This window comes from Rhopilema esculentum, chromosome 12, assembly GCF_057945365.1.
Source record: "Rhopilema esculentum isolate cy_ngs chromosome 12, ASM5794536v1, whole genome shotgun sequence".
NCBI lineage: Eukaryota > Metazoa > Cnidaria > Scyphozoa > Rhizostomeae > Rhizostomatidae > Rhopilema > Rhopilema esculentum.
The window spans coordinates 1,198,945-1,213,143 of record NC_142826.1 but is presented as its reverse complement, the minus strand read 5'-3'; the positions used below and the strand labels follow the sequence as shown (position 1 = coordinate 1,213,143).

Below are 14,199 nucleotides of genomic sequence, written 5' to 3'. Positions count from 1 at the left end.
GATTCTGCAACAAGCAAACAGTTTTTATTATGATTCGTTGACTTTTGTCAAGTCATTGAATAGGTTATAGCAGTCAGTTTTCAAATCAAAATGAACAGATGAACTCTTATAACGAATGACCTGTAAATCACGTGACCAAACAATTTCAATTTTGCTAGCAATAGAGTGGAATCACATGGTTACTGTGATCATTTTCCACTAATCATATTTCTCTTTGTCATAAACCCTAGATAAAGGTAGAGTTTTCTCTGACCGTAAAACTTTGATAACCTTAGGGGTTTTCAGCACAGAATCCAAAACACGGAACTGCCTCTATGCTCGGCCTAGTTATGAAAGATTGCAATAAAACGCCTTCACAAGATGCATTAAATCTCTAACTAAAGTCTTATTGACAAATAGGCGAGTTGAAAAATTAAACTATTGATCGATAACACGTTTATGTTGCTTTTCAAGGGAAGCACAGAGGTTTTGCAGTCAAAAGCGACAATACGTACATAAACATACACATTTTGGTTTAATGTTGTAAGCGCCATTGCGCTTGTTCATTGGTCAAGTATTAATTTTCAAAGTTAAGCAAATAAAAATGTCTTTTAATTTAAAAATTTCTTTTGACAATAAATTTCCTATTGATGGGTCTACTCTCACAACAGCTCATTTAGCGTAACAATTTGACTTCTAAATTTCTTTGATAATTAGACAACTCACCTAAGTCCCTGCTGTAGAAAACATTGCACAAAGTCGATCAAAAGTGCTTGCAAGAAACCACTCACTGCATAGGGTAACACGATTCAGGTTATTACAGCACCACAAACCCATCAATCAATTGAAAAACCCAGAAGACAATGACAATCTATAACATTCTAGAAAGTCTGTGAAATTCAATTTGTCCTATCCTAGGCCACTTTCCAGACTGTCTTCAAACTAGCTACTTGCAACTGGAAGTTTGTTTAACGCAAAATTGCTTTTGGCGCGAAATTCGTGCAGTGTATGATGTGTCCCACACAATTTCACACTTCACGATTAATATGACAAAAGGGGGAGCTCCCTTGTGCGGCACTTGACAGAGATTTACTAGTGCCCAGGTTATTCGGAAGTGGGAATCTGTTTTCTGCAAAAATATTGCTTATAGTCACTTCCACGAGCAAGCGTCTCTTGCTAAGTCACTTGCTAACCAATTCAGTGTTTGTCGTATTGTATTGAAGAGACGTTAGAGCTGATTTTATGCTTATCTGCTTTGATTCACCTTGGACTCATTGCACGAGAGCCCCCTTAAGAGAACTTTTGAATATCTAGATTCACGATGCATTCGGATCAGATTTGGCCAATCGGCGGCGTGGCATCACCGAATCCTTTTCTGTCAGCTCTCCAAACTGTTCTTAGTTTAGGGGTAGGAATATCAGTTAAGGCAGCGAATTTTGGACATCTCAATTTGAAGGAGTTTAATTTTTCCAATCTCGTCTTATTCAGAAGAACTAAAGCTCCTTTTCGTACAAGTAAGTCTGATATCAGCCCAGAAAATGCTAAAAACTGATCCAAAGTAGAAACTTCTACAACTTTACAAGCTCATTTGTTGATCAATTTTCTGCGCTATGATTACTTTTGATAATGTTATACATAATACATTTCCACTATAACCTTCATTGTTACAAGATTACCTATCAAGAAAAGAAGCTATTTGGTCGCACTTCGAGACATCTTGGACATTTGAGACATTTGAGACCGTCAGAAATTTTGCAAATGAAGCCCATTTAAAATGCCAGAGAATACGAAGAAAAACTGATAACAGGAAGTATAATTATTACATTTTTAATGTTAGTGCTACAATAGTGCAGATACTAGTTTATACATCGAGATTCAACCTTAAAAACCCAATTGGCATGGCGACAGTGTGCCATTAATTTTTCATGCTGACCCTGTATTCACGCTGACATCATTAAACATGCACCAAACCCACCAAAAATTGTTTGAAACACTTGTAATTTTTAAGGCAATTACTTGTAGAATAGCCAAATTACCCGTGGTTTTTACTGCTGTTGTTATGACAAATTCTCGATGACCTCTTGGTGACATTCTAGTGAGCCATTAAACCTCTCCTCGAATAATTTGAATCTCTTTTTTATAAGTTCCTAATTAGTTCTTAAATCATTAGGGTGTATGTAAGCAGGGCGATTGCTAGCTTTTTCACTCTAGGGAGGTGTTCAGGCCTTATTTGCCAACAAAGTGAGTGAGACAAACTTCATTTGCTGAAACGTTTGAATATTCACCAAGAAAGCACCCACAAATGGCTAAAACCCCTCGTTGTTTTTGAGATAAAATTGCATTTTATAGTAGCTCAGCCTCAGCTTGTTCTTAATCTGGTCTCAACTTTTGACCAATATTGAAGCTTGTGTTCTTATAAAATTGTTCTTATATTAAAAAAGAGCGCATTCTAAAGCTCGTGCTTTCTTTGAGTTTAACATTTCTAATTTGCGTTAGACTTCCCTTGAACTGTTAATTATTCATCACTCAGCTACAAAAATTATATTTTTCCTGTAAAACAATTTTTGCAAAATAGTGTTTCCTTAGCTTAAGGTATTAATTCTCAACTTATGTTGAGAAAGAATTTGTTAAAAATCATCAGTAATCATAAATTGTCCCATATCCAGTAAACGACTCAAATATGTGCAGAATTAACTACACTTTAGGATAGACCTGTAAACATTATTCATCATTAAAGGAACATCGTATCCTCAAAATAAGACAAGAATGGATTTAAACAATGACTATATGATATCTTCACTATTTACACTTTTCACATGGATAACATGAACGCCATATTTACTTTCTCTAAAACAAATTTTTAACAATGGTGTAAATAATTATTTCGACAGGTAAGTTTTTTGCATTTTTTTTTAGATTTCATGTAAGGCATAGATGGAACACCAACAACTGTCAGTATTTAATTTAATTTACTTTTAAGCATTAGAAATCACATTTATCGAATAAATCCCAAATGTATCCCAAGCCCTTAATCAAGAATAAAATATGTCCAACCTGGCCTTCTTAATTCAAGCATGCACAAATCGGTACTAATTTCGAGTGCTTGTATGCTACGCAATATAAATGTCTGCATATTTTTGAAGTCCTGTTTTAATGCATCAAATGCATCATCCCAAAAGATTTGTTGATTTTATTGTATATACGAGCTTGCAAAGAAGTAAGAAGAGTTTGTTTTTTGATCATGACAATCCCGAGCCATCGTACATCATCATCCTCAGGAATTCTAAAAATAAACATCAGAAAGGCGTTAATAAATAAAACTTGAGAAAAATGGAAAATGGCATCCCCTATAATGAGCATGGATTAAATTCTACTCTAAATCAAAACACGTAAACCTTTTACCAGATTGTTTTTTTCTAAGAAAAAGCCAAATAAACCAACTATAAACATGGTCCATTTATACTCAACCCCAGGCTCCATTTTCAAAGCAATGTTTAAGCAGTCCCCGGTAGGGTTGGCCGGTTCATGACACCGGGTCAGGATGACCTATGAGCACGTGGGAAAATATAGAAGAATATTGACCCATCTGACTGGGTCGTATTCAAACTCGCGGTTCTCTTTCCGAGGATGGCTACTGCTTTTTCAACCCTTGCAACTTTATATAATGCAACAGAATATTCCCCTAAAGCTCCTTGAAGTCAGCTTTCGGGGCTAAAAATGCCGAGGAGCTCTTTTTTTAAAAAAATCATATGTTCTTCGCTTAATTGTTAGGTTAGGCTTGGAAACGATGCCTAGATGTCTCTGCAAGAGAAAAAACAGTCTTTAGCGTACAAACTGTTGTCTGTTTAAACCAAATATGGCTCAGTCATTAGGGTCGTTGACTACACACCAAAGGGTCCGTAGTTCGAGTCCCTGACATGACCAAACTTTTAAACGAAAAAACCGCTATTGTCTAGACAAAAGGAAGTCGTTTTCCCCTTAGGACTCCATTGGTAACATTCTCTACAGGCAAGTGGCACTGATTGGGCAACCTCAACAGCCATGTGCTCGCGTTTCTGATTGGCCTATTTCAATCCACAACTGGGTATATAAATTTCCTAGCGTAGAGTTTTCGATCTATGTTCTGACGTTTTAAACTCTGAAGAGTGTCAGACGAAAAGCTTTAGTTTACTCAAATGTTTGCTTCTTTCAAAGCCATTTACAAATCTACTTGTGTTTTTCGTTTCTCATCATCTATCAGGCTATATCAACGTGTTTCTTTACGAGCTGCATATAAAATCTATGGTAAATCTTAAAAATGTATCCAGTAGTTAAAATGTTGGTGTAACAGAGATGAATAATCTAGATCAGAATTTGTGAGTAACGATGGGTCTGCAATAATTAACCATGCTTGTTTCATTAAGTATAACTTAATGTTAGGTATTTAGAAATTGTTTTTCGCTATCATGTTGTTTTGTCAATCGCGGAAACAGGTACCTAGATTGTGATGAGAAATTTCATCAATAAAATATCGCAACTTCATGGAACTCAAGTAAAACGAAAATATGAAACACACCATTGTAATCGACTTGTCCATCGCCATCAACATCAGCCTCTCTAATCATCTCGTCGATTTCTGATTCTGTTAATTCCTCTCCCAGCTCCAATGCAACTTGCTTTAACTCTGTCATGCTGATGTATCCATTTCCATCCAAGTCAAAGAACTCAAAAGCTATTCTAACTTCTTCTTCCACCGCTTTTATACTTTGTTGTTTCGCTCCCATCATGTCAAGAAACTCTGCCAGTTCTATCTTGCCATCACCTGAAACATTTTAGCTATTAATATGTGCCTACTGTCTTGCGCAACATGAAAGAAACACAAGAAAGCATTCTTCAAATTCAGAAATAGATTTGAATATAAACATCCAAAATTAATATTTAATAAGAGCGCATGTCCAATGTACTCCTTAACGGCTGACAGTGTCCAATAAGCAATTCTTTCATTTGACGCAGTCCTTGTTTTAACAGGATGATATCAAGATATTAATGCAAGTAATGTTACTAACGAGTTTCATTTTACTTGTATCAGGAAGAGTTCCTCGCCCAACCCGGACAGGGTCCATGAATCTTTAAATCCTCAACATTAGGTATTAGTTATACGTTACAGATAGATAACTAAGGGACTAAGTGACTATAAAAATAAACCTTAGGCTTTATCTGTTTCTACTTTAAAGGCCTAAGAAAAATGATTTTATAAATTTTTTAAAGGATAAGAATTCTTTCTTAAGGCAAAATATCTGTCCTACAATGGCAAAGATCAAGAATAATTGCACTTTTACAGGGTGATGCCTCACTCATTGGAAGAATTTTGTTTGTCCTTACAAGGTTGATGAGCCAGAAATCGTAACCTTGCCCCAAAAGAGAGCCGAAGAGGGATGGTTTGGTCGTCATATCTAGGAATCTATTTTGTTTACAATGATCTCCCAGGTCATCTTTCACCACCAGGCGTCGAAAAACATTTTGTCAGAAACATTTGTGTTAAACCCATCAAAGATAATCGGTTCTGCAATGATTGTTTACACTTTTCTTTTAAATTGATTTGGTAATGATGGTACAGTCAGAGAACTAGAGCTTCTGGCCTATTCATTTTAAGGTAACTCCAATGATGGATGTACCAGCGCCCAACTGCATATGAAACCGACTTTTAGTTTAAAGTTTGTCACAGTACTTTAGATGTTTTTTAATTTCCAAGAGTTGCCAGGACCTGTCAATGAAAAATTTGGTAAACATTTCTACTTCCAGCAATTTTGCATTATTTTAAAATTTTGTAAAATTGGGGGTGGGAGTTGATATTGCTCTAGTCTTGGTCACAGGTTACTCATATGACAGCAAATCCTGAAAAATCTTTTTTAGGCACTTTGCAGAAAAGCAGCAACGCAGCTAAGTTTCTGATAAAAAGATTGCAGTTGTTTATTCGTTTAAACGAAGGCGAGATTCTTGTCATAAGTTTTGTATACTCCAATTTCGACAACCGTGGTTATTCTCTCATCCACCGGTAAACCAATTGTGCTCAAAAAGTGTCTTAAATAAAAAAATTTGTTTGGATCGGAATTACTCCATCAAATAGCGAAAATCCAATGGCATATCAAATATGATTGCGCGTTGGATGGACTACCAAGAGAAAAGTAGATAGGGTCTCTTAGCAGGTCTCCTAGATAGGAACAGAGAAAAGTAAAGTAAGAACAATTTCAAAATCATTTGGCAAGCAAGGTCGTCTTTCAATTTACGAATCTAAACATCCATCCATAGCATTTAAACAAATTTTTAGTTGTGCAGACAGAACTTGTTAAAGTTTAGACTTTGAAGCCTGAACCCCAGTCCACAGATGCTGAAACTCTTATGGACTGGGCAACATTGATCAAAATCTTGTCCACAGTTTCCGCCAGAATCTGGTGGTAATTTATGCATCCCTCCAAAATTATGCAATTAGCTCACATTGTCAACGGCTCAAACCTCGCAAGACTTTAAACTCGTCATGTTTACCATCTTATCCACGTTCTGTTTGGCTTCAGTGCATATTGCTTGAAGGGTTTTTTGATGCAGTATTTCAAGGGTTTCAATGCATAAATTATTTTCATAAACTTGACCAAGCCCTCTGCCTGGACAAAATATTTATAAATATTGCCTAGTCCATAAATGTGACAGCATTTGTGGATTGGCGCGCAGGCTAGAACGTTTCAACCAAGTAAGGTGTAAGCGGTCTGCCAATAGTCAAAATCAAAAATTACTTTTAGCATTTTAAAGAATAAGTACTTTTTAATTTCGAGAAGCTCGTAGCGAATCGAAGTTTTGACTGAAAACTTAAACTGTGTTTTCATAGCTGTAAACAAACTAGGCTGCAGGTGACGCAGTCATTGGATTCTATATAAATATACAGCTGTTTTGATGTGAATGCCGCCATCTGTTCAAGAAAACATATTGAAAACATATTGGCAATGGGAATTTCAAAGAAATATAAAGAAAAAACATGCCTTTACCATTGACTCTTATGTGTTTCACAAAATGCAATTATGCAACCAAAAGCGATGACTTGGTTTCATTAGATGATGTTCTGATATCATGAAAATAAAAATCAATTATAGTTTATTTCTTACCGTTTCGGTCAATGCTTTTTATAAGATCGTCTAATTCCTGATCTGAAATTTTGTGACCAAGAGATTTTAGGACAATTCTCATATCATCAATTGATATGACACCATCTTTATCATAGTCAAACAGAGAAAAAGCTTTTGTGAAATCTGTGAAAGAACAGTTATTGATGTTAGATTTAAATTGTCAAAAGTAATATACTGTGTTAAGTTAACTGCACAAAGCATTATGTGACTGTCAAATATAGAAAAGAATTAAAGAATTCAAATGGACATTCATGCTTATCTGTTATTCTTTCTTGTACCTCCTACATATTCTACTTTGTCAAAATATTTTCCACATGTGAGTTAAGGTTTCTATCATGTTGTTTTTATTAGGCAGAAAATTTTTCTCCTAAACAAAATGACACATGAATAATTAATTAGAACATTGCATACTATTTATGTTATTTCACAATGGTGTCAAGTTGTGTTATTCCAAATATACCAAAACGTGCTTATTTTTCAGGTGCTGATTGTGCGACGTTTTGGATAGAAATAAACAATGCTTGACACCGGAGCTATCTTGCTTAATACGTTTCGGTACGAGATATCTAAAAACAGAAACAAAGGTTGGAAAGACCATGGGTCAAGAATCAGTCTATCCTTATTTGCTAAAAGTAATGCACCTATGAGCCCTGTGGATATATGACGCAATTTAAGTGTTTTGATTATTATTATTATTATTATTATTATCATTTTTCCTGTTCATGACCGTATGTTTCAACCCAGTCCATCTGGTTTCAGCCAGTACATTGGTTTCAGTTTGCTGATGATGCTGCTGTTGCTACCAATGGAGAAAAGGAGAACCAAAAACCATTAAACTGCTTTACCAGATGTTGCCAATGGGCAAACTTCATTATCAGGGTCGACAAATGTGTTACCTTTGGTATAAAGAAACACCCTACGCCCCCCCCCCAATTTCAACCGAAACTTTTAATCTGTAACCAAATAGTGCCTGGTGTCAAAAATGGCGATTCCTTTAAGTATCTTGGCCGTTTCTTTGATTTTAAAATGAGCAACTAAGATCATAAATCTAAACATATTTTTCTTTTCTCTACTTTTAGGAAGCATCGTCAGCATCCTAAAAACAAACTTATTCCATCATTATGTTCTGTCTGAAGTTATCTGGCATTTTATAGTTGCAGATCTACCAAAAAACCTTGTGTTGTTAAAAAACTAGACAATCTTATGTTCAATTACATTTGCCAGTGGCTTGATCTTCCAGTTTCTGCTACCTTGAATGGTATAATCCTCTCAAAAAATCAGTTTGGCCTAATTCTACAACTGCCTTCTTTCAAATTTACGCAATGCCTAACCTTATGGAAAAACAACAGCCACGGCACGAACCTACAGTACGACATCCATCGTAAATACGAAAAAGGTACTAAAGGCTGCCAAACAGATAATAAAGAACGTCTTTATCAAAATTCAGCATCTCAAGCAGCTACAACTTCCTTCTTACTGACACATTCCCTGGAAAAGCTGAACGGTATTTGGTCAAGTACACGGAGCAATCTGCCTAGTAACATCTTTAACTTTACCATCAAGTGTCTTAACAACACCCTTCCAACTCGTAAACATCTGCTAAAATGGAACCTTAGTCAAACTCCTGACTGTGAATTTTGTCTCCTTCCTGCACGTTGTTGCTGGATGCAAAATGCACCCTGACCATGGCCGCTATACATGGCGTCATAATTCTGCATTAAAATTTCTAGCCACTTCCTTCAATGGATCTTTTCTCTGCGCGGATTTACCAGACTTTCACTACCCATCTATCATAACTGGCGACCAACTACGCCCTGACTTACTTCTCAAAACCAAGTGAAACTGTCTGTACGTTTTAGAGCTAACCATAGGCTTTGAAACAAATCTCAACTGCAATGCTAGTAGAAAGTCAGAGAAATATGCTACCCACATATCTGGCTTAAAACGTCAGTCTAAGTTAGTCCCGTTTGTCAATATTTCTACCAGTTCACTTGGTATCTTTGGCACAACCTGCAGCTCTTTCATCGACGTGTGTGACTCTCTTTCTCTTGACGATCAACAGAAATGTTTCTAAACTTCAAAGCATCTCCATTCGTACCACATATTACATATTCTGCTGTAGGAACAAAACTTGGACTAACCCAGAGCTACTAACTTTTCAATATTTCTGAGTTTTGAATTTCATTTCCTTTTCTTTCTTAATCTTTTCTTTTAATAACTACAATTGTAATTGTAAGAATATTTTGTGAAAACAGGCCAGCCAGTTACAAAATGCCTACGTAATAGAGAGATTTGTAACCATAGCTTTTACTTGAATGGAAAATGAAAAGTTTTTATTATTGTTTAATGTTTCGTATGGTTTTTTCGACATTGAAATTGCCATTAGTACCTTTAAGGTTCTAGTAAAGTACCCTAAATGTTTGCCGCTGTGAGTAAGATACTTTTAGTGTATTACTTGATAGGAAAGATTTTCGATGGTGGATGAGCTCACACTGTGCCACCAATGCCACAAATGTTAACTAAGTGCCATTCATTAAAAGTACAGCTGTCCCGAAGTTTCGTACGTATGTATAATCGGTCACTGTAACAAGTGCTATCCAATAAGATAAGCAGTGCTTTTCTGCCCTTTTTACAGTTTTTTATATCAAAAGCAATGGCTAAAAAGAGTCTGATGGAATTATAGAATAAACATCATCTGGAGGTAATTCAAGTTTGACGTGAAAGCCAAACAATAAAAAATTATTCACTGTTCTCTTCATGTCGTTATGAACACAGAAACGTAGGGCCTAATCGCCAAGCAAAAGTTGACGTAGTGACATGGCTCTTTCGCATTCGATCAATTCCTACTCAGACTATGGAGCATTTGTTATGCTTGGCACTTTAATTACATTTCTAAAACATGATATGCAATCTATTGTCGTAGATATTGTAAGCATTGGTATCTCAGATAGTTCTTATGTTTTGCTTTTCATGACATCAGAGCTCATATTTTCATGACGTAATAGTTTATATTCCCACCTTCGGGCCCAAACACAGTCTAAAGGCCTAGAAAATGAATATAACGTTAATCGAGAAATGGAGCATTGTAGAAAGATAATTACCATGTCTCTGAGACTGTGTTAGCATCTCAGCCTAAAATAAAAGCATTATAAACATTCAATTAGTGTTTCAAGATTAAATGCAACAGTTAGTTAACAACTGCAAAAACAGAGTCTAAGATTTTTATAATATGGCACTTGTTCATTTCATGACATCGGAAGCTATTAGCTGCTATACAATAATGGAATATATTAGGCATAACAATGTAAAGCATATCAGCATTTTAAAGATAAAGTAACAAGACATATGTCAATCTAGTCTAGCAGAGACTCTTTCAGTAAACGGGTAGAAAAGTGGCTGGAAAGGTTTCAACGGAGAGTGGCCATCAAAAATTAACATATCATAGGAAATAGTTAGAATTCCTATTTTCAATCGAAGTTTATAGGCTTTAACAAAGTTTATAAAAAAGACAAAATTGTTCTTGATAAGTCAATTGTGATAAAATTAAAATTAATTCATTTTCAGAAGTTGGCTGCAATACTTGGCAACGATTCGAAATAGTAATAAGGTAAAATCTGATGCTGCAGAATGTCATTTTGCAGAATGTAAGTACGTTGAAGTTAAATTGTAAATTACGCGAACTAATTGTCTTAGCAAATGGCCTAACAGCACACGGTATAAAATTACAATCAAGTTTGAATTGACCACCCGCCACCTTTTAACAGCATTCTCAAAGGCCAAAAACAAAACCTTAGAAACAAAGCTACTAGCAACAAAGCATAAAAGACAAGCTATGAAATGCGCTCGAGTTCAATCAATTACATCACTACTCTTCTCGTCCTGCAAACGAATTCTATTAGCAGATATTTCGATACTCTAATAATAAGAAAGAAATGACAATTTTCAAAAGCTGTATTGGCCTGGCCTGGCTTTCAAAGCAAACAGTAAGGTTGCAACAAATTAAAAATACAAATTTATCTTCTCTTGCGCCCAATTTTCAATTTAGAGGAATAGATTCAAATTATAGACTCAAATGTTCCACTTTACAACAGAATTTCGAATGCATCGAAGCTATACTTAAGTTCCAAAAGTATCGTTGAATTTATGGCCCTGTTAATTACGAGAGCAATTACAAAGGTTATCAGGAAGAATTTTTTTTTATTAGAAGTTTCTTAAAGCATTGTAAAATATCATTCATGCATTTTATCACAATCTGTATCATAAATAACCTTTGGTACCATAAGATCTGAGAATAACACGGCAGATCAGGAACATAGCTATCCTGGGTGCCGGAATCAGCGCGCTTTTGCGGCCCTGGTACTCAGGGTAGAACATAGCATGGTACACTAGAGCACTTCTTATTTTACACTCAAGCGTTGAATTGTCGCCGGACAATGAGTAAATTTTAAAAAGGAAGATGTGGATCGAAAACTTACTTTTGGGCCATTGCTTAACTTACTTAACTTTCTGACTTAACTTACTTTGGTATGTTATGTTTCAGCTTTCCGTGTCATTTTTAAATAGATAAATTTAATTTAATTTAGTTTATAATTGCATCGCATTTGATACTATTTCACATTGTATGACAGTGTATCATTGTACATATGACACTGTATCAGTATCACATTTATAAAATCTTTATATGATAGATGGCATTAAACAATATCACTTCACTTTCTGTCAAACAACAAGACTTATGTTTCATTGCCTCGTATTGCATTAAGCTGTCATATTATATGATATTTTCCAAAGTCAATAGTTATACTAGATTCAGAATGTTTCATTTGCAACGATATTGATTTTATTTTTGGTATTAAGTATTATCTGGCCATAGGAATAAGACTTGTCCCTGATAATAATCTTTGTCTGGTCCCTGATAATAATCTTTGTCTGAAGAGATCAAATATTTTCATGATTGCTTTTCAAACTGTACCATAAATCCCAAAGCTGCTTCAATTGTCACCTTCAAATCCCAGGACGCCAATCCCGTGGGTTTTCAGATCAGCATCAAAACAGCAATTTTGAAGACTAAAAGCATAAATTTTTAATTTTTTTGAGATCATTAACTATAATTTTCTGGTATTTTCCATCAAAGGTTTAAACGGATTTCATGTAATCGAAAATCCAGGCATAAAATAATGACTTTGGATTTGCGATGGTTCCTTTCAACGGTGATCCACTAAGACGGTAATCTCAATAGAACCCAATTTCACACGTGGGTGTTGGTCTAGTAGACATAAATTATAAGCGGTTCGATGTTCATTTGTTATATAACTAACTAATGGAGAAACATGGTTCTTGCAAAAAATTCGTAGATGAACGTGTAGATGAACACCTTCTTAGCTCAATATGATTTCATATAACGATACCTCGATACTACTCAATAAAAAGACTTTTGTGAAACGACATCATGACTGGTCCTCACCAACCACTGAAATTCTACTGTTTATACAAATAGACAACAACGAAACATCTTTCTAAACAATTAAGAGGGGTTTTTCAGTTTAGCATTTAAATCAAAGAAACTGATGCTCTAATATCAAAGCTGTTAAAGATTTATTGATTCAGACAAGCTCGAAACTCAAACGTCCTTAGCTTAGATTTGGAAGCATAAGAAGCAAAGCATCTTATACAAGTAGAAATTACAGAATTCCATAAAAATTTGAGGGGTTTTCTTACATGGGAAAATAATGATTACCCAATTGACAACTATGTAGCGCTGCGATGGAAGGTGCAAAAGTCTCACCATTTTCAGTTGTGGATACAAAGACTCACGCTGTGTATCCTGTTTTCGCTTCTTGTATTCAGAAGAGCTTTACGACGAACGCCGCAACCACCAGTGATCTTTAACTGTCTACATTTCCGATAAAGGCCAGCGATCTGCAATGATTTCTCTTTGTAAAATAAAGCTTTGCAAACATAAGGTACAGTCAGTCAGTCAGTCAGTGATGAAAACTCTTCGCAGCAATGAAAAACAACTCAAGAAATTGTCTCCGTCTGCCGTAATATACTTATAAAGATCTTCCAACCTCCTTCGCTATCTATAATTGATGAGTAGAAACGGCAGCTGATTCCTCGACCTCCGGCAAGGGCTATAGACAAAGAATCTAACTCAATATTTCACAAACGGATTACTTCGTCGCTCGGAGCCCCCTTTAAAGATATGAAAAACGCATTAACTTACTTCAAGGTGTCCAAAATCAAAATGACATGTCACTGCTTATTCCAATAATTTATGTCGCATAAAAATTGTAATTGAAAATGCTTCATGAACACATAATAAGAACAGGTTGTTTCTTCTTTTGATTATGCAAATGTAAACATTCTTCATTTCAATAAAATAAGTTTACTGGTGGACAAGACGACAAAAGACTGATAAAAGCATGGCCCGTTATTCGTTAAAACCGTGTAGCATATGGTTTTTGCAAATGCAACTGCAATATTTGTTTATAGATTTATCAAAGACGTGATTGCCACGCGAATTCACAATAAGGGAAGTATGGAAGAGTTAGGTTTAATGAGCCTGCGCGCACTAGATTAAATAAGCTTTTTATCATTCTATGCTAGTCCACTATGAAAGCATTGCTTACGAGGGCAGCCTTGCTACGCCATCTTTCAAAGGCCGTTTTGTTGGGGTTCGTCATATATTCTTTAATGTCTTAAGAAATTCTGCTTTTAATTTGTTGACCCCCAGTTTTACTTCTAAAGTGCACTAGATATGTTTTATGAAATGAGACGATACCTCATTTGTTTTATAAAACTCAGTCGTCCTCTCCTACTTAGCAGGAAAAGGCTGTTTTATATTATCGTCATTTCTCAGATTAATGATGGATTCACGAGGACTGACACTTTCATTTTCTAACTAGATGAGGAATGTGACAAGGAACATGTGTTATGGCATCAAACAGACTTAAAAGAACTGAGCATGTTTGTCAGTGTGGAATGACCCGACTGCATATACTGGCTGTGTAATCCACACAGTGATGGGCCTTTCATTGCCGAATAAACAGACTAATAAATGTTACTA

General features: G+C 35.5%; 1 protein-coding gene across 2 annotated transcripts; it reads right to left on the bottom strand.

Moving 5' to 3' along the window:
- Positions 1-353: 353 nt before the first annotated feature.
- Positions 354-14,101, bottom strand: LOC135681595 (uncharacterized). Of its 2 annotated transcripts, none has more exons than XM_065196144.2 (5): positions 13,357-14,101; positions 10,235-10,265; positions 7,113-7,256; positions 4,535-4,780; positions 354-3,262 (listed from the first exon to the last, which is right to left on the bottom strand). In XM_065196144.2, exons 2-5 carry the CDS (start codon positions 10,257-10,259, stop codon positions 3,219-3,221), a joined length of 459 nt encoding a protein of 152 aa, XP_065052216.1. In that variant the 5' UTR covers positions 10,260-10,265; positions 13,357-14,101; the 3' UTR covers positions 354-3,218. The 2 variants fall into 2 exon arrangements, with proteins under 2 accessions (XP_065052216.1, XP_065052215.1); XM_065196143.2 differs by having other exon boundaries at positions 1,141-3,262; positions 12,919-14,101.
- Between the last annotated feature and the right edge of the window lie 98 nt (positions 14,102-14,199).

What these genes read in the sequence shown, in the direction of transcription:
- LOC135681595 (XM_065196143.2), bottom strand. An exon ending in AACACAGTCTCAGAGACATG is followed by an intron (nt 7,257 to 10,234) that starts GTAATTATCTTT and finishes GTTCTTTCACAG; the next exon opens with ATTTCACAAAAGCTTTTTCT. An exon ending in TGGACAAGTCGATTACAATG is followed by an intron (nt 3,263 to 4,534) that starts GTGTGTTTCATA and finishes GTTTATTTTTAG; the next exon opens with AATTCCTGAGGATGATGATG.